General features: G+C 44.4%; 1 protein-coding gene across 4 annotated transcripts; it reads right to left on the reverse strand.

Moving 5' to 3' along the window:
• Positions 1-1,819: 1,819 nt before the first annotated feature.
• On the reverse strand, positions 1,820-22,586 carry CDNF (cerebral dopamine neurotrophic factor). Of its 4 annotated transcripts, none has more exons than XM_045031152.1 (4): positions 22,434-22,586; positions 8,811-8,938; positions 6,445-6,586; positions 1,820-3,095 (listed from the first exon to the last, which is right to left on the reverse strand). In XM_045031152.1, the coding sequence occupies exons 1-4, from the start codon at positions 22,561-22,563 to the stop codon at positions 2,917-2,919; spliced, it is 579 nt and encodes a 192-aa protein (XP_044887087.1). In that variant the 5' UTR covers positions 22,564-22,586; the 3' UTR covers positions 1,820-2,916. The 4 variants fall into 4 exon arrangements, with proteins under 4 accessions (XP_044887087.1, XP_044887112.1, XP_044887095.1 ...); XM_045031177.1 differs by lacking the exon at positions 22,434-22,586 and adding an exon at positions 14,971-15,023; XM_045031160.1 differs by lacking the exon at positions 22,434-22,586 and adding an exon at positions 10,702-10,844.
• Between the last annotated feature and the right edge of the window lie 57 nt (positions 22,587-22,643).

Below are 22,643 nucleotides of genomic sequence, written 5' to 3' on the forward strand. Positions count from 1 at the left end.
GAGATCAGAATGTTGCTTTAAAGTAGACATTACATTCTGTCTTTCATACAAAAACTGGACTGACATTAATTTAGAGCATAGGCAAGCTAAGATACAGCCAGCTGGTTTCTAATAAAAATAGACAACTGGTTTGTTGTAATAAGAACCAATCTGATTCTTTATCCATAAGTCAAACTGCACTTGAACCATTTCTGAAATTCAAAAAAGATTCTACTTAATTCTCTTTAATTCAGTTTTCACACACCACTGCAGTTCCTTCTTTCAGCAAGAAGCAGAAGTACACAAATAACTCGTGAAAGGGTAATTCTGCAGCAGGAAATACTATAAACTTTATGAGAAACCACATATTGCAAGGTTACCATATCACAGATGGCTGGTTATTTCACACCTCTACAGCTGGATGCATATCTGAACTGGACCTCAATCCCTTTTGAGATTTGGTCATTACTAATGTATAAGCCTGGTTCTTTCCTACTACACACACAGCAGACATCTCAAACTTGATTCTTTTCTCACAGCAGTTTACACTGGAGTAACTCCACTGACTTCAGTGAATTTACTTTTGATTTATACCCATGTAAAGGAGACAGTCATGAAGCCTGTTCTCTAGGAAACAAAGGTGTAATGCCTTGTCAATTCAATGGGCGTTGTCTCTGTATCAAAGAATAGAATTTTGGCCCACATAATTTAGGATGTGGGTCCACTAATTCCTGGGTCTTCAAAGGCACCAAATGCCTAAATATTCTTTGCAAGCATAAAACATTAATCATGCAAATCACCACTGGATTTAAATTAAATGCAGGGATTTATGCAATCCAGATGAAAATATCTGGCAGTGAATTCATAGTAACTTCTATCTTCCATATTTCAAACACTTCTAAAGATAAGCACTGAAATAGCTTTCTCCAGTGTACACAAAACCTTCTTTTTTTGAAATGTAAATGTTTTGAGTATTAGGTCACTTCCATATTGCAAAAAATTTTTTTTTTTTGGAGTTTGGAACTATGTAATCATAATCAGTTCAAGCCCCAATCCAGAAGAAACAATTAAGATCTACTTCACCTTTAAAGCATGTGAATAGTTCCATTGATTTCAAATGGGACTTTTCACATACTTAAAATTGAGCATGTGCTTAAGTGCCTTGCTGGTCTGGGGCCTATGTGCATACATGTAAAGTAATGACTTCAAACAAACTTGGGACAAATCGTTCTTTGATATAGGTGACTCGCTCTTGTCAACATTAGTGGTTACAACTTTACTCAACCTTAAGGGAATTCAAGAAGGCCAATATAAAAATATGTGAGAGAATGAAGGAAACTGAGGAATTCTCAAAGGAGTCTAAGGGAGTTAGGGGCCAAAATTCCATCCTAAAAGAGCAAAATATGCTCGTTGTGGCCAAGCAGCAAATAAGTTGGACATGCTAGCCAGCTGCAAATACTTGAAGAGTGTCAATATCTGAGAAGGAACGAATTGGTTTTAATGGACCAAAAAGGTAGGTTGGTTTGTTTGCAAGTTTCTAAAATGTTCTAGAGCAGCGGTTCTCAAACTTTAGTAACCCGAGAAACTCCCATTTTGATTTACAATTTTTCCTGGACCCTCAATCTTTTCCCCCAACTCATCCCCAGGCCCTGCCCCAACTCCAGCCCTTCCTCCAAGGCCCCACCTCTTCCTACCCTCGCTCCACCTCTGCCCCACCTCTTTCCACACACACCCTGAGCGTGTCTTGTCTCCACTCCTTCCCCTCCCTCCCAGCGCCTCCTTCATGCTGAGGAACAGCTGTTCTGTGGCATGCAGGAGGCACTGGGAGGGAAGGGGAGGAGTTGAGGGAGGAAGGGGGAGGAGTTAATCAGCAGGGCCTATGGACCCCCTGGAGTACCTCAACTAGAAGGAGGAATACACTAAATAATCAAATAGCCTTTTCCGCCTCTAACTTCTCTGTTTCCAAACTCCTTAAATAAAAATATTGCTCTTCCCTGAATATATTAAGGTGTCAACCTAGGATTGGAAATGCACAAGATGGACAGTGGATGAGATAACAGCCTCATTCACTACACAATGCTGGTTGTAAGGCCCCTGCCTCATTCACTGCAGCAGTTAAAAGGTGTGTAATGAATGAGGCAGAGGTTGCAAAGAAGATTTTCTACAGAAATTTCACCAATTCAATTCAACTGGTACAAGCCTCTGCACAGGGACTTACTGCATTGGTTTAAACATGGCTTATTTATGTACAAGTTGTACCTGCGCGTTACAAACTATACCAATACAAGCCAGGTTTGAATAGACAGAAGGGCTGGTCTCCACACAGTTTGTGTATTGACTTAAACAGATTGGTTTAGAAACCAATGTAGTTAAACTGATGCAACCCTCTACTGTGGATGCAGTTATACTATTATCAAATTGCTTATAACTGTATATATTGTGTCATGGAAAATAATAGTATTTTGTCAATAATATGTAATGGTTTTTAAACCAATATGGTGAAAGCCGTACAAGCCCTAAGATTGTCTACACACATTACACTGGTTTAGCTAAAGGTCTGTTTGGGGTTTGTTTGGGGGGTGGGGTTTGGTCTCTCCTCTTCTACTTTAAAGTATAAGATCTCTGGGGCAGGGGTCATTTTTTTGTTATGTGTGTGTACAGTGTTAGCACTGTGGGGCTGAGGACTCTATTTGCTATGGCAATACAAATACAATTTGATTCTTATATATTATGTTCCTTGGTGCAGTGACCTTGTCTTGTCTGTAAAGTACTATGCCCTTCTGTGGTGCTAGATAAGCAATTATTAATAATAACTCTGTTTTTTGGCACTTGTGAGTTGTAACCAAATAAGTTTTTTAGCCCAGCTATTCCATTGTCAGTCATTCTTTGTGCACAGAGAAATGACCTACCATAGCAAGCACTAGATTGGCACAAGTATCAAAGGTCTGATTTGGGGTTTGTAAGCATATACTTAGGTGCCAGCTCCTTAATCAAGTTCACAAAGTCTGTTTTCTCTATGCATGCTCTGCACACTTCTCCCCAGCTATCCAGGATCTTCCTCAGCTCAACCACTCTCATCTTGGAGAGATCCACCGAGTTTAAGTCCAGTTTCCTTTCTGCAAAAACAAAGAATGTAAGACATGCTTTAGAGACCACAGGAGAGTTCATATTTGTCCTCAACTCTTCTGTGCTGCCAAAGAAAAAAATTCCAGTTCCTACAAATGTTCCAAAAGTATCTCCTATAACTCAGGTGATAGTTGAGTGAGGGACAAAAAGTTAAACATAAGGGGCCAGATCCTCACCTATTGTATATCTGCATAGTTCACGTGAAAAACAATAGAATTGCACTGATTTATACCAGCTGAGGATCTGGCCTATCAAATCTGATTCTGATCTCATTAAGACACATATAAAAGTGGAAACCCCATTGACTTTAATGGTGTTACTCCTGATTTACCCCAGTGTGTATCCCCAGGATCAGACTCAACTTTTCTCCTCAAAGTGATCACTTGTATAAGAAGTACATGGTTGTAACTATTGAAAATTGGAGTTTTGAACAAAAATCTATCAATTGGGTTTTTTTCCAACCAGTTACAGATTGTTCAGTTTTCTTTTTATTGTTTTTTTTTTCAAAATGTCAATAACATTTTTCCATTATTTTTGCAAAATTTTGAATTGTTTTTTGACCAAATCTGATTAAAAGGACAGATCTTCCTCTATCTACTGAATATCCTACCTTCTGTGGCTCAAAATGAAGTCTATATAAAAAGGATGGTGATTAGATCTTTGAAGGAGCTACAACACAGAGCCTTATGGCCCTCATGTAACAAGACATGGACTCATATAAGGAAATTTGGCAACCATTTTTTCTGCCTTATTCACCTGACACATGTACCCAGCAGGACCCTTGCTACACATAGTGATGTAACTCCTATCTTTGTTTTTAAGGCAAGTAAGAACATTGGTGTGTCCCATCATAGCCATTCCCATGGTCCATCTAGCCCAGTATCCTGTCTGACAGTGACCAGTGCCAGATGCTTCGGGGGGAATGACCAGAAGAAGGCAATTATCAAGTGATCCATCCCCTGTTATCCAGTCCCAGCTTCTGGCAATCAGAGGCTTAGGGACACCCAGAGTTGGAGTTGCGTCCTTGACCATCTTGTCCAATAGCCATTGATGGACCTATGCTCCATGAATTTCTCATTCTTTTAACCCAGTTATAGTTTTGGCCTAGACAACATCCCCTGGCAACGAGTTCCACAGGTTGACTGTGCATCGGGTGAAGAAGTACTTACTTTTGTTTGTTTTAAACCTGCTGCCTATTAATTTTATTGGGTGGTTTGTGGGTTTTGTGAAGGGGTAAATAACACTTCCCTATTCACTTTCTCCACACCATTCATGATAGCATAGACTTCTATCATAGCCCCTCTTACTCATCTCTTTTACAAGCTGAACAGTCCCAGTCTGTTTTTTCATCTCATATGGAACCTATTCCATACGAATAATCACTTTTGTTGCCCTTAGCTGTACCTCTTAAATTCTGGTTTGTTTGTTTTTTTAAGATCGGGGGACCTGAACTGCATGTGATGGTGGCAATATTATCTATCCCTTTCCTAATGGTTCCTAACATTCTGTTAACTTTTTTGTCTACCACTGCACATTGAGCAGATGTTTTCAGAGAACTATCCATGATGACTCCAAGATCTTTCTTGAATGGCAACGGTTAATTTAGACCCCCTCATTTTGTATGTATAGGTAGGATGGTTTTCCAAATGTGCATTATGCATTTATCAGCATTGAACTTCATCTGCCATTTTGTTGCCCAATCGCCCAGCTTAGTGAGATCCCTTTGTAACTCTTTGCAGTCAGTTTTATCTTGAGTAACTTTCTATTGTCTGCAAATTTTGCCATCTCACTGTTTACCCCCTTTTCCGGATCATTTATGAGTATGTTGAACAGCACAGTATTTCACTTCTATCTGGAGAGAGACCGCTGGTGAGCACTTTGTAGCTCTCTGAGGAGGAGTCGGAGTCATGATATGTTCTTTTAAAAATAAAATCAAAACCCTTTAAAAAAATTGATAATTTTACTCTTTTAGAATTGCCAACCATTTTCAACTTCATAATAAAAAGAAATTGTGCCTTTGGAGACTATGAAACAGCTCCCACAACTGCGCAGGGGAAAGAATTGGGCCTGTTAAATGGCCAGCTTCTCAACAGTAGCCCTTATTCTGAGTAGAAACCTTCACAGCTGGAATTGGCAAAGCTAGACAACACTGCTCACTGATGCCAACAGCGGGACTCATGCTGCTTTCAGGGGGCTTTGCATCATGCCCTAAGGACTCTGAGCTTTAGCAACATATTGGTACAGTGGACGTTGGGTCAGAGTAACTCTCGGGGGTGGGGAGAGGGAACAGGACACTTCAGTGTCCTAACGGCAGGATGGAAATACTGGCTGAATTGGGTACAGAGAATGGAAGAAGGTGCATTTTCATGAGTTAGTAATTTCCTTGGCCATTCCTCACCACCTCTCTGTGGCTTGGCATCCAGTAGTAGAGACTTTATTTTAAATGGCTTGTGTGGGCAGACTAATTCCTTGTGGAACTGGCTTAGGAACTGGCTTCCTAAGCTTCTCAAGCCCTGACTAGCATCCGTTCCAATTCCTGCATAAAAATTGCTTGCAAATATACCCAAGAGTGCCATGTGAGTGGTTCTGCTCAGCTAGACAACAGGATGCCTTTGCCTCTGGTTAGAGACATTAAAACACAAATGAAGGATAACAGGCATGGGGTCAGCACCCTGCCAGCTCTTCAAATTGAAGGTGACTTGCAAAGGAAAGGACCAAAGGGATTGTGCTTTGTTTCTGTGTTTTCCTGGCGCATACAGGCCTGAAAAGGTTTTTAATACACAGAAATAAGGATTTTTTTCTTGCTTGTTTTTTTACATTATGCATTCAGTTTTATCACAGAAAACTACATGGACAAGTAGAAAGTAGCAAGCATTCAACATCAGTTTCACGAAGGACGTGCAGCCTAACTGAAGAGAGAGAAGAGAGGTTTTTTAATTCACCGTGTTTAAAATGATTCATTTTTTGTTAACAGCTACTTAACAAAAACACATGCAAAAAAAGCTCTCTCTTTAGAGAGTTCAACACAACTGCCCCTTCATGTAAGGGCTGAGAGAGTGCCCACCCACATACCTAAGCCAGCCAAAGAGTTCTCCAGCAAAAATAGTGAAGACAAGACTTAGTGCTCCTGATATTTCTAATTGGGGGAGGGCATTTCTGGCCTAATTTTTTAGAAGCAAAAAGAGTAGAAACCTATTTATTTTCCTTTCTACATCCCACTTGACAATGAATAGAAATGTGGTATGCAGGCAGGAGCCAATGGGGATACATGGGGATAACTAGGTACAGAATGCAACTAGATCTCTAGGCCCACCAGTTTGCTCCAGACTCTGGCCCTACCATATTTGAGCTCACAGATCTGAACGTCATTCTTCTTCAGTTTCTCGCATATCTTCGACACAGGCACATGAGCACTCATTGGGCGGCTGACCTCACTGATGATCTTCGTGGCTGCATCGCTTGTTGCCCCAATGTAATAGCACTGAAACAAGCAGGACACATCATCAGCACTAAGTCAAAATGGGGAGTGGCTCCTGCCAACTGCTGAGGGGTTCACGTTTAGTACTTTATACCTCCAACTCCCATTGAAGTTGATGGGATTTGAGGATGCTTAGCACCCTGAAGGATTGTACCCTAAAACTCAGACTCCTACCACTTCCTCTTTTGACAGAAGGACCTTCCCTGTGGTGGTGTGTTAAATGAATGCTTTGTTATGCTTGGTGGAATGTTGGGATATTGCAGGTCTGGCACAGCTCACAGAAAACAATGTGTGTTTGTGTTAGATACACCTTATATGAAGCAGCTTGGAAGCTGTTATTGTGCAAATAACAGATTCCTCTTACTCTGATTACTATTTTGTACAAAGTATTATTATTAATAAGCCATTGAAAATACAAAATTCTGTCTCCAGGACATGAATTATATCACTCTTAACTCAATAAATCATAATTTGAAACCAAGGGGACATTTCCATCTCATCATAACACCTTTTAGAATGGGGTGCATTTGATGGAAAACAATGGCCTATTTTTGTTACATCTTTCAATAGGCAGAGAGCAAACTAATACCCGGTACTTTCAATCAGAAGGATCTTTGTTTTGTATTAGGGGTCAGATTTTGCCACCCTTACTCATGTTGAATAATCTCACTGAGGAAAATGGGACTACTTGGCGTATGGGGTACTATCCAGCATGAGAATGGTTAGGCAGTTGGTGTGCTGAGGCCACTGCCCATCACACTGACTAAGACTGTTTTGTTGCCTCCTTGTGTTCCCCCATCTGTCTGTCTGTATCCACCTGTTGTCTCTTGTCTTACATTTAGACCGTTGACTCGTTGGGGCAGGGACAGTCTTTTTGCTCCGGGTTTGTATGGTACCTAGCACAGTGGGGGTCCTGGTCCATGACATGCTCCTACGCAGTGTAGAAGCTACAGGAATACAAACAACACCACCGTCACCACCACCAGGCTCTAGGAGGCTAAGAAAACAAGAGAGGACATAGTGATGTCACTGTGTGACCATGCAGTCAGTGTGTGTGTGTGTGTGTGTGTGTGTGTGTGTGTGTGTGTGAGATTTAATAGTTTTCAAAGAACTGAAAACAAAATGGCTGCCAGCCTTTGCAAACAACAGTCCTTCAAGATTTAAAGTGGCAGAATACAGACCATCAGTGCATAACAAAGCTAAAGACACCACAGAGGTCATCGGAACTGTCACTAGCCTAAAGCCAGGCTGGTGAGGTGCTGAATAGCACTGCAGCATTGTGCTCTGCCCAGAAGCTCTTCGCTATGGGGCTCTGTGATTCCTCTCCTACTCCTTATCTCTTGGCAGCTTAGCAGAGCAGAAAGAAGAATGAAGGGCATTTTTTCTCCCCAGTGAACACTGGGAAACAGCTGAAAAGCCTCTGAATTGTGAAGGACTCAGCCTTAAGGCATGGCAGGAGAACTTGGCATTAACAACTAAGGTAACAGTAGTTAGATTGGGGCTGGCTGAAGCCTACTGCACTGTCTCTTCTGCAGGCCAGAGACCTCCACTTCCAAAATGGAGGGTGGCCTAATGGCCTTTGGTGTCCGCAGCCTCAGCCCACATCCTTGCACAATGACAGCTCTTCTACTTACTCAAGGCTGTGCACCTACCACAGGCTTGAAAAATGTGTTGTCCCCATCCAACTGTAGGATGTAGGTCTGTGATTAGTGCTACCTCTGAACCCAGGAAACAAATCTGTTTATCCACAGAATAGGTACATCATGGATGGCAGCAGGGCAAACCTCTTCCACATCGTCCTACCTGCTTTGATCTGGAGGGATCACTTCTAGGAATGAAAGGGCAGCTCAGTTCCTTGCCTTGCCCTCTTAGCTAAACTGTTGAAAAGGGTGCTAATTAGTGCCAATTGGGGTGGAGCATTTGGGGTCCCATCAAATGCCCAATGAATTAAAGGAAAGATTCCCATTAATTTCAAAGAGTGTTGGATCAGGGTCTTAATGTGGGCCCTTATACACCTGAAATTAAATGGAAGCCTTCAAACTTATTTTATGTAAGCTAGCAGTTGGTAATAATTTTCAGCCACTGTTGATGTAGCTGGATTTGAACCAGTGCCCTACAGCTCAATACTAAATAACAGTGCAGATGAACCAATATTTTAATCAAAGAACCATCTAATCAGTATTTTTTTTCAAAGTATCATGAACTTAAAGACAAAAGAGACTAGTACCAAGCGGTGTTCTTTTCCTTTTGTATCCATGCAGCTGTTAACCAGTTCTTTCTCTATGGTGGCCATGGTGAAGTCAGAATGTTTTTCTTTTAATGAGTTGTAAAATCTGTCCAAAAATCCTTTACACACTGTAATAAGAAAACAAAATATATAAGCCACCCAGTAGGATCTAGCAAAGCTTAAGGAATTTTAATAGGTTGGATAAGAACAGGGATCCATTAGCACTTCATAAAAACAGAAAATTACAGATTTTAACAAATGAAGAATTAAAAAAACCAAACAAAGCAAAGATTTATTTCAGCATTTTAGCTCCCAGTATTGCCAACAGCTTTATATGTAGGAATAGAATTTGTCCTGTCAGCTCCAGATGTCTCCCCTGGCCTTAAGTCTTTTATTATAACAGGAGATCAGAATATGTCAGCATTTTGGTCTTGGTTTGATTAAGCTAATCTCAACTAGAAAATTTAATTGTGTTTAATCACCATTTTAAAAAAATCAGTTTAGGTGAGACGATACTGCCCATGACTGGCCAGGGAAGACAAGGAAATTTTGTGTTCTGTCCATTTTAAATACGCATCTGGCCCCCATTACCATAGTATCTGATTGCCTCAGTCTTTAATGCAACCTACTGAATCACCAGTATCACCAGTATCACTTCCTAGGTGTCACACTGCAGCACCTCTATAGTCTTTAATGCATTTATTCTCCCAACACCTCTGAGCTCTGTAAGTGCTGTTATCCCCATTTTATGGATGGGGAACTGAGGCATAGAAAAACTAAATGACTTGTGTAAGGTCAGACAGGAAATCTATATGACAGAACAGGCATTTGAACCTGGGCCTCCCAGCTAGCATTCTAACCGCTGGACAAAAACCTTGGTTAAGGAAGGGTCACTCAAGGGAAAGGATTTCAAGAGGTCATCAGATGCATGTGGGCAGGGCCGGCTCCAGACCCCAGCACGCCAAGCACGCACTTGGGGCGGCGTCCCGTGGGAGGGCGGCAAGCGGCTCCGGTGGACCTCCCGCAGGCATGCCTACGGAGGGTCTTCTGGTCCCGCGGCTCCGGTGGACCTCCCGCAGACGTGCCTGCGAAGGGTCCGCTGGTCCTGCGGCTTCGGTGGAGCATCCGCAGGCGTGCCTGCAGGAGGTCCACCGGAGCCGCGGGACCAGCGGACCCTCCGCAGGCACGTCTGCAGGTCCAGCGGAGCCGCGGGACCGGCGACCGCCAGAGCACCCCCCTGCTTGGGGTGGCGCAAATCCTAGAGCCGCCCCTGCATGTGGGTATAGAGGTTGCTGTGATGGCCGTAGCCTTTACAGCTACTCAACAACCCAACCCCTACTGGAATGGAGAAAAATAGAAGACAGGTGTCAAAGAGGAAGTCATGGCTCAACTCAATATCCTACAGGCCCAAAGGGTTGAGGACTTGCAAGAACTCAAAGAGAGGTACTCCTCAAGAGACAGGATGTGAGCTCTGGCTATACAGTGGGAACAGGACTTGGCCAGAATTGAAAAAAAGAGATTGGGGAATGTGATGGTCCACACACCCCTAGGGTCAGGGTTGCATGGCCCATCGGTCAGTCTACAAAGCAGCCCTTCAGTGCAGGGTAGCATGGCCTAGCAGCCAGAGTCTATAAAGCAGCCCTTTTGCATAGGGCAGCATGGCCTAGCAGCCAGAGTCTATAGTGTTGGGGCACCCCTTATAGGGTATGGCAGCCTCAGTAGGGGGGCCCAGGCCCACCCAACTCCACCAGGCCCCAACCCAGGGCCCTAACAGCTTGCCACTGACTCAGCAGGGGGGTCCTACCAAAATACACTGAGTTTCCCCAGGGGGAGGTACCACTCCATCACCCTCCCTGGGTCACTTCCTACCAGTGTCTGTGTTGGGATTTACCATGAGATGTCAGGTTCTCTGTGTTCAGCAGGGCCAGTCATCTCCAAGGGTTCCTCCAGTCATCAGGGTGCAGGCAGATTGCGGACGGCTTCAATTCCTAGTGCAGTCAGGGGCTGTGGCTGGCCCTCCACAGGCACTTCCCCTGCAACCTCCCACCCAGAATGAGCTGGGCTCCCTCCCTTTATACTACTAGAGCACTTGGAGCATGCCCAGTCTTGCCTGGGAGGCGGGACTTCCACTGTCAATAACATGGGCTTAACTCTGTCTGGGCTAGTGCAGGGTAAGCAGACCCCATCACAGGGAACAAGTGTTTGATGCTGCAGAAGGAGCAGATTAAGCTCCAGAACTTGCTTAAGATCCAACTTGCTTCAGGTCCAGCATGGATAAAAGTAAAGAACTGGAGAGCCTGAAGGATTCATCCCTATGTAACATTGACAGACCCCAGTCATCGTTGGGCAGGATTGAACCTGGGACCACTGGAGCTTAATGCATGAGCTAAAAGCCACATGGCTCTTAGGCCTGGTCTACACTGGGTGGGGGGTGGTGTCGATGTAAGATACGCAACTTCAGCTACGGGAATAACGTAGCTGAAGTCGAAGTATCTTATTTCGACTTAACTCCCATCCTCACTGCGCAGGATCGACGGTCGCGGCTCCCCCATTGACTCTGCTTCCACCGCTCACCCTGGTGGAGTTCCGGAGTCGACGGGAGCGCGTTCAGGGATCGATATATCACGTCTAGACAACATGCGATATATCGATCCCTGATAGATTGATCGCTACCCACCGCATACCCTTAGTTAAGGCTGTAGCAGTCTCATTAATCTCTAAGTGGTCTCGGTGCCACTAGAGGGGACAGAACATCACACCCAGGAGGTGTGTGGGTTACACTTAGAAAAGAGTTGTAGTGGTTGCACCCTGAATGATAGCTTGAGCCACCCGGGACCTCAAACAGTTGAAATTAAGAGCTGCCTCACCCTAGCTCAGATGATACTAGTACACAAAAAGGCTGCAAGGCACGGCCACAGCCAGACCCCAGCTAAAAAGAGCTCTCCCCAGGAGGAAAAAGGAAGATTAAAAATGATCCTAACATACTGAATGGCATCCATGCAACAGTGTGGGTACAGAAAGAACAAAAGCAGGTGTTACTAAGCCAGATACTAAAAGCTGTGGGCAAAACAGTACAGGTTTATCTGGATAAAGATGTCCTTAACCAGCCACTGGCGATGTGACCTAAGACCTGAGAAGAAGACAAGGCTTGTTTAGAAGCCCAAGCAAAGGACTGAATTTAAAGGCCCTAGAGCTGCAACTGAAGACCCTGGCAAGGGCAGACAGTTTGTTGGGTTTTTTGCTATCCCAGAAGGGGTTCCTTTTTGACTGTATGACCTGACCAGAGAGCCAAGCCACTGAAGACCCACCAAGAAAGGTCAGCAACATACAGGGGGCTCCAGTCACAGAAGAAGGCCTGCAGTACTGCATGCAGCAACAAGAGGTACTCAAGGAGTGTCCCCTGTTGCAATTTCCCATGACCCATCTTGGAGCTATGTCATTAACACAATACTTTGGCATTTATACAGTTCCTTCCAGCCAAGGGTCTCAAAATGCTTCATAAACATTAATTAATTAAGCCTGACAACACTGCTTTGACATGTTATTAGCACCATTTAATAAGTGGGGAAACGGGGGCCCAGGGAGGTGAAAGACCAACATTTTCAAACCTTGGCATCTGCTGCTGGGTACCTAAATCCAGACTTTAATACTGCATGCAGACAACGTAAACTGAACATGAATTTAAAGGGGCCGATTTTCCCCATCATTTCATCAGTTACAAATATTTGAACTTGCAGAGTAAGTACTGGCATCACCAGTTACCGGTACTACCCTGGAGGAAATTCCAGTTGAAAATGTTCAGTAGGTTCCTACTAGTTCCAGCTGTTAACTAGGGATCCAGTTCAGCAAAGCACCCGTATTCAGTAAAGCACTTGCTTAAAGTCCAGTGTATGCTTAAATGCTTTGCTGAGTTGGGGTATAGGTTTGGAACAGAGCAATCAATCTTTTAGTTCCTGGGGCAGTTGATCCTCTAGTAAGAACTACCAGAGGCCAGCAGAATCTGCCAGTGACTACTTGAATGATTTTAATGGAGTCTATTGAAGTTTCCAGTAGGGTAATCTGGGGAACATGCTGCTTATTTGTTCTTTTGTTTTATTAATGTGAAGTGCAGATGTAATTTTATTTGCAACATCCTGGTATCTGCCCCTGAGGATAATCCAATGTGGGCATGAATATGATGATTCGCTACAAACGTTATTTTTTTTAAATGGTAACTTATTCAAAAGTCTCAAGTCTAGCTATAAAGTATGGAAATATGGAAGATAACTTGGTGGCCTTGTGTAGTTAGCCATGTGCGCTCCTTCCAAAGTGAAGAATTAGGCAGGGAGCTGCTGACTGAATGGAGCAAGAGAAGGGATTTAGCAAGTCATTGATTATTTTATTCAGATCAGTGCTGTTTACAAGCAAACAAAATCAGTTGGACTCACTGGTCAATTATCCCAGGATTGTTCAGAGCAGGAAAGCAGCTTTGTCTAGGGGACAGTAATTTATTGACTCTTGTTGCAGGTCTGGATTTTGGTTGTCTCAGGCTGTCAGACAATAGAATTTTTCCATCTTGGTGACTAAAACTTGTTACTCAGTGTATTATAAAGGAGGTGTGGTTACCACTTACCAGGCTATCAATGTCCTTTCAAGGAAAAAGAAGAAAAGCAACAACTCAACTCTTGGACAACAGCAAAGGGAATTTTATAAGTGTTTGTTATGTAAAAACCTAACAAAAAGCCCAGTGATGTTGGTTAATAAACCCTTTGGCACCAAGCTTTGCCAATGCTTAAAGCTTTACTGCTAAATCACCTACCTGCCAAACAGTCTCCAAGCTGCAAAAGACTTATCGGGTGGTAATTGTATGATATGTTCATGCCACCTACAGGAAATAACACATCCCTTCAAGAGATTTTGCTTCTAAAGCTTTGCATGAATACTTTTTTTTTTAAATTGCTGTTGTGCAAGATTGATGATCTAGTATCATTGGACACTCCGCTCATAAAAAAATCCTATTTAAGTTATCATTAATTAACCAAAACCTTTAAGGCATCTAATTCACTAATGGCAGGTTTTATAAAGTATTTAATAGTCACTTTCCCCTGTGTCCCAGTTATTTCAACTCTGAAATGGGGATAATGATAATGACTTCCTTTGTAACACGCTTTGAGATCTATTGATGAAAAGCTCTATGTAATATTGTTATTGTACCTTACAACTATATCACATTTTTCATCCAAAGTGCTCTGAGAATTATCACTCCACTGAAATCCATCCACCTCTGGGGAGCAGCAGTTTAACAGATACACTACACAACCATTTACGACAGGAAATGAAGAGGACCCCTGTGTCTATCTGAAACTGAAGAAAGTATTCTGACCTGGGCAGGATGTAGCTACGCTGTATGGAATTTAGCCGGGGGTGGGGGGAGATTAATAGCCCTAATTTTATAAAAACTTCCATGAGAACTTTCATGATCACAAGTGATCAGAACCTCAGTTTTACATCTCTTTAAAAAGCCAGCACCTCCAGTAGCACAATGCTCCTAATACCATAGTGAGGAATTTGGTTCTGTACAAACTCAGAGGGGAAAGGTTTCAGAGTGGTAGCCGTGTTAGTCTGTATCAGCAAAAAGAACAGAAGTACTTGTGGCACCTTAGAGATTAACAAATTTATTTGAGCATAAGCTTTTGTGGGCTAAAACCCACTTCATCGGATGCATGCAGTGGAAAATACAGTAGGGAGATATATATACACTGAAGACATGAAAAAATTGATGTTGCCATACTAACTATAATGAGAGTAATCAGTTAAGGTGGGCTATTATCAGCAGGAGAAAAAAAACTTTTGTAGTGATAATCAGAATGGCCCATTTTCAACAGTTGACTTTACTCTCGTTATAGTTAGTATGGCAACACCCATTTTTTCATGTCCTCTGTATATATCTATATATCTATCTTCCTACTGTATTTTCCACTGCTTGCATCCGATGAAGTGGGCTTTAGCCCAAGAAAGCTTATGCCCAAATAAATTTGTTAGTCTCTAAGGTGCCACAAGGACTCCTTGTTCTCTTTTCAGAGGGGGAAGTGCTACCTACTGGTTCACCAACACCATTTCCTGCAGCATCTGGATTTACCCTGGGGGTTTCCTAAGTATTGACTCAGTTTGCCTTGCTTACCTCCTGCGATCTGACAAGAGCACAGACCGTGATGATACAGCTGTCATCCACAGCCTCCTACAAGCTTAATTTTCCAGGAATTAAGGCAGCACATGCAAAAGATAATTAAAAGGGGTTCTTTTACCTCCCAGGGACATTTTAGAGCATATATTATTTACTGAGCACTAGCAGCATGCTTGGCAGTAGTACAGTCAAGGGTAAATTCAGGTAAATTGAGGTTACCTGCCTTTCATTTGAGGAATATGGAGGTTAGGTTAGATTAGTTTGCCTGCTTTTTTTACCACTATACCACTGATGCTGGGCACTGAATATATGTCTTTGCTTCCTAGCTAAATATCTAACAGATGTTTCTGCTTTTTTTATCACTGTGATTTTACTACAGGTACAGGCCAGCCTGCTAAAATCCAAAGGGGAGCTCTTTGAATCTCAGCGTTTCAGGCTGACCCTGGGCTTTCAGTGCAGTAGTAGCTTGGATTCCTACAGTAGAGGGGCTCACGATGTGCTAACAGTGCATCTCGTTGGCAGGTCTGGCCTTTGAATTTGTGGAGCGCCAATGTGCCAGATGGGAAGAATCATGCCATGAATTGCCTCCCACTCCTGGGAGGGGGACTGGAGATTATGCAGGCCTGTGGTGACTTGTGTGATCTCCCCCACAGGCCTATCTACTGAGGAAGGAAATAGGTCTGCAAGCTGCAGACTGGGAAATGTTTGCTTTGCTCAGTGCCTGCCATCAGTAGTTTATACTGAAGGCAGGTGCTGATAGTTTGCCATCTGAGGAGTTGAACTAACAGATTTCAGCAGAACTCTTGGCTAAAACTCTACCTCCTTGAAATTCAGTGCAGGGCCACCCAGAGGATTCAGGGGGCCTGGGGCAAAGCAATTTTGGGGGGCCCTTCCATAAAAAAAATTGGAATATTCTCGTGAGGGCCCCTGTGGGGCCCAGGCAAATTGCCCCACTTGCTCCCCCACCACAGGCGGCCCTGGGAAAAATAAACCTTCCGCATCTCGGCACAAACCCAGTTTTGAGAAAACTTCTTTACAAGGTATCACTGGTTTCTCAGAATCAGCTAGTGCTAAAAGGCACTAAAGCTCATTAAAAGGGTTGGACAAATATTTTCCGTCAAAACTTTTTTTGGATAGAAAACTAGGAGTTTTTAAAAAGCAGAAGAAAATAACGGACAATGTCTGCTTTCCTTCAAAATTTGTTGTTGTTTTTTTAATTGAAAAGCTGAAATTAGTCTGCCAAAACCTGAATATGGTTTGGGGTTTCAGAAGTGGGTGGCCAAATATTTGCTGCTTACTGTTTTTGATTGTTTAAAGAAACAATAAAAAATTCTGCTTAAAAAAAATCCAAAACTTTTGAACCACCTCAGCTTGTGACCAAACGCCTGAGCCCATCTAGTCAGAGATTTTTCCAGGTTTCTGATACTCTGCTGGCTTCCTTGACTCATATCTGTTTCCATAACTTTGGTTTCATTTAGGTTAGAACATAAGAACAGCCATACTGGGTCAAACCAAAGGTCCATCCAGCCCAGTATCCTGCCAGGTGCCCCCAAGGCAGTGAACCTAACAGTTAATGATCAAGTAATCTCTCTCCTGCCATCCATCTCCACCCTCTGACAAACAGAGGCTAGGGACATCATTCATTACCCATCCTGGCTAATAGCCATTAATAGACTTAACCTCCATGAATTTATCTGTTACCTAGAGACTGGCTCCATGGGGTCCCTCACAAACTGGAGACTGTTACTGTGAGTTTGTCTTTAGTATAGCTTATGTACATACTCCACGAACTGAGCATTTGAGCTTGTTCCAGAATCTGGGATGAGCCTATGTTGTGAAAATTGACATGCTCAAAATAGCACATGCATGTGAATGGACACAGGGCGCTAAAATTAAATTAACCCAGGGGTTCTCAAATTGGGGGTCGGGACCCCTCAGGGGGTCACAAGGTTATTACTGGGGGTCACGAGCTGTCAGCCTCCACCTCAAACCCCGCTTTGCCTCCAGCACTTATAATAGTGTTAAGTATATAAAAAAGTGTTTTCAATTTATAAGGGGAGGAGGGTGTCGCACTCAGAGGTTTGCTATGTGAAAGGGGTCACCAGGACAAAAGAGTGTGAACCACTGAATTAACCCCTCTAAAGCCTCAGGGAATGCGGGGAGAGGGGGGTCTCCCTTGGTAGGGTTGGGAAGGAGGTAGGTGGTGTAGGATATTGCTCTTCTCATGTGATCCCTCCCCCAGTGGCTAATTTTAAATGAAGCTACCCTCCCCTGACCTGAATCTCCCTATGGCACTGAAATTAAATGTAGACTATAACCTCTGCCCCCTCCCTGTGCCCTGACTGTCCCTGGGACTCCCTGCCCCTTATCCAACCCTCCTGCCCCAGCCCCAGCCTCTTACCCCCGGCTCTCCCCTCACCCTGAGCCTCAGTGCGCCGCATCCAGGAGCGTCCCTGAACAGCTACAGCGTGGCTCCGGTGGGGCTCCTGAGCTCCGCCCAGCTCAGAGCTGCGTGGTAAGGGGGCGGGGCTGAGAGGTCCAGCGAGGCCTGAGCTCCCTCCGCTCAGCCTGGAGCTCGCAGCCCCACTCCCTTACCTCGCGGCTCTGAGCGGGGTGGAGCTCAGGCCCCGCCAAGCCACGCTGCGGTGCTGTTCAGGGATGCTCCTGGATGCACTAAGGCTCCGGGAGGGGGCGGAGGCGGGGCTGGGGCCTCACCCATTCTCTTGGGGGCCCCTGCGGAGCCCGGGGCCTGGGGCAAATTGCCCCACTTGCCCCCCCTCCAGGCGGCCCTGATTCAGTGTGAGATCTCTCTAGACTTAATGAAAATTGAATCTCTGTTCAGACACACACATGACTCGTTCATTATAGTATCTGAACATCTTCCAATAGAGTGACCTGATAGTAAGGGTGAAAAAGCGAGATATGGGGTGGCGGGGTAATAGGCACCTATATAAGAAAAAGCCCCAAATATCAAGACTGTCCCTATAAAATTGGGACATCTGGTCACCCTATCTTCCAAGTATTTATGAATTTTAGTTCACAGAACCCTATGACAGAGGGAATTAGTACTGTGTCCATTTTACAGAGGGGAAACTGAATCTTAGGGTCTGACTATGCTGCACTGGGGAGGTATGATTGCAGCAGGTGTAGACATACCTGAGCCTGCTTTGATTGAATAACAAGAGCAGTGAAGCCACTGCAGCACAAGGTGTATGAGCCCACCTGGGACCCTGGTGACTCTAGCAGCTAGTCCACACTGTTGCAGCTTCACTGCTTGGTATCCAAGCCAACTTGAGTAACAACAGCAGTGAAGCCATAGCAGCATGGCCTACCCCCACCCACCCAGGACCCCTGGTACATTCTTGAGCAGCCGCTGCACATGCTGCCCCACAATTCCTCTGCTATTGTCACTCGAGCTAGCTTTGATCTAGCTAGCTTGGGTCTGCCTACGTGTGCTGCAATCACACCTCCAATTGCAGTGCAGACATACCCAGCGAGTGACTTGTCATGGGCATGTAGGAATTCTGTAGCAGAGCCAGGAATTTAACCCAGATCTTCTGAGTCCCAATCCAATGCTCTCCTGACCATCCCTCCTCCCCCATGCAGGCGAGTCAACACCACTAAGCCTTTAATACTTACAATACATTGCTATTGCAAGCTGGGCATCTCTTCCACTTTCCTTATTTAAATGTAACTACTTGGTAGCTGCCCCATGTGCCAGGTAAGTCCCAGGATCAGGGCAGCTCCAGAGCTGCCCATGCACCTTCTGAAGTACTAACTTGCCAATGGAATGGCAGCACTGAGAAGTTTGTCACTGAGTTCTACTACAGAAGCCCAGAGATTAAAGTAATGGTGCGCCACTTTCTTGTTGAAAGTAAAATGTTTAAAAGAATGTTTTGCCTATGCTACTGTTACCATCTCAGATGGTTAAAGACAAAAGAATTCTTAAAATTCCATTTACTTTTCACCAGTTATGGTACTTGTAGCTTTTTAGTCAGTTTGGACTGTGAAATTAGATTGCTTAATTTCACTTTCTGGTTGGCATGCACTAGCACCATGCTATTATCACACTGCAGTGTAACACTTAAGGTCTTGATCCTGAAACCTGCTCCACATGGGCAAACCCCTGGGCCTCTGTGGAACCACACTGGCTTGGTCCTTTGCATGGGAATGGTTTGCAGGATCGGGGCCTCAATTCTCATGTACTAATACAATGCTGCATTTGGGGCTCACAGTATTTGAGGTTTTTAAAGTGTTTAGAGCATAAAACATTTTTATTCATTTTACAATTTGGATTTTGTTTAAAAAAGATTCAAACGGGCCTAAAATTTTTAGCTGACACATTCCATTTAAATCAAGCGTGTTCTCAAACATCTCACACACACACATAGGCTCTGGGGAACTATGTTTGTTTTCTAAAAGCAGCAAAGAATCCTGTGGCACCTTATAGACTAACAGACATTTTGCAGCATGAGCTTTCGTGGGTGAATACCCACTTCTTCGGATGTTTGTTTTCTGTTGCTTAACAGTACTGGCGTGTCACCATGTCCATCTTGCCGCAAGAAGAAAAGCTGCTGGAGAAAGCTTTTGTGTGCATCATATCAACATTCATCTACTGTTTATGTACTGATTGTGTGTACATTTAGAATACAGGACCTGGAGGAAACAAGGGGCTGAACAGTGAGCGGTAAGAGCTTTTAAAGAAAATTCACACCACCACAGATGGTAGGTCAGAACATTTTATTTACACATTTTACTTAGCACATATTATTGTACATCTGTGGCAGAGATGAGCCACAGTTTCATAAGCTACAAGCAAGGAGAGACATGATGGCAAAATGTGTGACCTGAGTTGAATTTTTGCCATTGTTACACAAAGAGTCTTGCTTAACTGGGTGGAGGGGTTATTTTTACGACTGTCAACAACTGTCCCAATTGTGCCCCAATTCCAACTTTTGCCACCTTGTGCACATACCAGTCTTGACCCCCTTGTCCTCTTTTCCCACACTACCTCTTTATGCTCAAAATGCTCTTTGTCAACCCCTCCTTAAGACTCCCCTCTACAAGCCATTAACTAACATAGTGGGGAGGGAGGAGGCATGAAGAAAACTTTCACTGCATGTTTTATCCCTCTGCCCTACCCTTCACCTGTTGCTTGACCACAAGATTGTGAGTTCTGAGAAGCAGAGACTATGTCTTGTATATTTGCACAGTGGTTAGCATATTTATGGGGTTCATTATAAATAATATTTGTAACATGAAGTATTTTCTACAGCCTTTCACACTGAGCCCATTAAATCAAGCAGATACACAACCTGGTGTAATGGACAGAACCACATGGATCCAGGCAGAGATTCCTAAAAGGTGGCCAATATTTTGTTTTCTTTATTCTATTTTTCCATCAATGGCCAAGTGTAACAGGCCAGAGCAACCAGTGCTTATAAAAAAGCCCTCTAATAAATGGAGGCCTGGCTCAATGAAATTGCAGCCTTAATTTTGACAACTGAATTCCAACCTCAATTTCTACCTGTGATGCATGACAAGAAAGGGTTAAGCGTCCTGCAGGATGAATGACTCAAATTCAACCCTTAAAAACATATGGGGAGATAATGTTTGTGTTTTTGTGTATTTACATATATATTGGTAGAGGTCAACAATGTAATCAAACAGTCCCTGTCTATGCTGTAAATTCAGAGATCAAAAGAACATTTTAGCATTTAAATGAACTGTAAACATGGGATATGTTGTATTCATCCGTCTTTGAAATGTATAGCCAATCATCTGTGAATGGTGGAAAAACAAGCAATTGCCTTATGTTAATTTATGTAGCTAAGTACCGGTGATGGACCTACTTCAAAGTTGCCCTGATTGCTTATTGTAAGACAAGGGACTCTGAACAATCAAAGGCCTGAAATTGTATAAAAGATCCTTGGGTCCTGATCCTGTCATCTCAGATCTGCTTAAGCTTCATCATGGGAAGTTTGAGTGCAAGACTGAGATCCCAGTTAAACTAGAACACCCTGAATATATTGGACTATAATCTATGGACTAAATTCTAAAATAACTCTTTGCAACTACAAAGCTCACCATCTCTGCTATGAATCTGAACCTCAAGAATTGAACTCATGTCTGTATGTATACTGATCTTTTAGCCATACTCTGTCTCCTTTCTTTTTTGATAAATTTTAGTTCATAAGAATTGGCTGGGAGGTAATTCTACCTTTGGGATTGGTAGAAACTTTTTTATATGATGACATAAGATTTTCAGAAATCATCATACCCAACTTGACTGTCTAGGTCAGTGGTCTGCAACCTTTTTGGCTGGCGGGTGCCAGCCGAAGGACCACAGCGGCGTCAGAGCACCTGCCGAAATGCCGCGGTGGCGACGCCTCTCGATGACACCACTTTCAGTCGACAAGCTACGTCATCGAGAGGCGTCCCCGCTGAAATTCGGGAGCAACGCCTCTCGATGACGTCACTTGTCGACGGCAAGCAGCATCATCGAGAGGCGTCCCCGCCGAAATTCGGGGGCGACGCCTCTCGATGACATCACTTGGCGACAAGTGTCGTCATCGAGAGGCGTCCCTGCCGCAGCATTTCAGTGGGTGCTCTCCCGGGGGCCAGGACGTATTGGGGACCACTGGTCTAGGTGGATGCCTGAGGCTGGGTTACTTTAAGGGAACTGTGTTGTTGATTTCCGAGTAACCAGTGAGGTACAATAGAAGCTGCTTTGTGCTGGCTTGGCAAATCTAACTATTGGACTATCCATCAGTTTTGGGGCTTGCCTGCCCCATTCTTTGCAGTTCACCCTGAGTGACCTCAGCTGGCTCCCCTGGGATCGCAGTCACTACCATTTGTCAGTGACACTGAAGCATAATTATGCAAGCAGCATTCAAAAATCACTGCTCTAGAGCAACAGGAGAGAAGACAAGGGACCTTTGTGTAAGACACCAGTCTGTCTGCCACGTCTGACCTGATTTCCAAAGTTGCTGAGCGAGCACAGGTAGCTCCCACTTTACTTCCATGGGCTGTTTGGCTAAACACTTCCAAAAATCAAGTGAGTAGGAGCCAGTCAGCGTAGCCCGCCCCATATCCTCTTTAACACTAGCCTGACTGCTCAGATTCAAACCAGCGGAGGCAGATCTGCACCAGGGGAGCTGGGAGGAATCAATGTTTGCAAAGCACTTTAAAGGGGCGGGGATCTAGGCCATGCATGGGGTTGCACTTTCCACTGTGGATTAAGCAGTTCGAGGGGGAGGGCTCTCACCCCCCCGCTCGCTCACACGCGGACGGTGACTGTTACATTTGTTAATGAAACACCTTCTGCGTCTGCGCAGCCACGCAGAGGACAGCAGCCATGGGGACGCAGCTATTTATAGCACGGGGGCGATGCCCAGGGCAGCTGCAGCAGCACACGGTGCAGTAAGGCAAGCGGCCCCCGCTCCCCCTGCCCCGCTCACCTTCGCACTGAGCTTCCTGTCCCCACGGGGCAAGGGCGGCAGCGAGCCAGGGGCCCGTGCACAGGAGGGCCAGGGCCAGAGCCAGAGCTGCACAGGGGCTGCACACAGCGCGCGCGGGCTGCCGCTGCATGGTGCCGGCGGCGCTGCCTGGCACGAGACGAGACCCGGCCGAATGACCCCGCCCCCTTCCCTCTTCCCGGGCGCGGCTGC

This window comes from Mauremys mutica, chromosome 1, assembly GCF_020497125.1.
Source record: "Mauremys mutica isolate MM-2020 ecotype Southern chromosome 1, ASM2049712v1, whole genome shotgun sequence".
NCBI classification, from domain to species: domain Eukaryota; kingdom Metazoa; phylum Chordata; order Testudines; family Geoemydidae; genus Mauremys; species Mauremys mutica.

Coding starts and splice junctions, on each gene's coding strand:
- CDNF (XM_045031152.1), bottom strand. CDS start 22,563: ATGCAGCGGCAGCCCGCGCGCGCTGTGTGCAGCCCCTGTGCAGCTCTG. Junction 6,587..8,810: donor AAGGAAAAGAACACCGCTTG/GTACTAGTCTCT, acceptor TGCTTGTTTCAG/TGCTATTACATTGGGGCAAC. Junction 3,096..6,444: donor GATCTGTGAGCTCAAATATG/GTAGGGCCAGAG, acceptor TTGTTTTTGCAG/AAAGGAAACTGGACTTAAAC.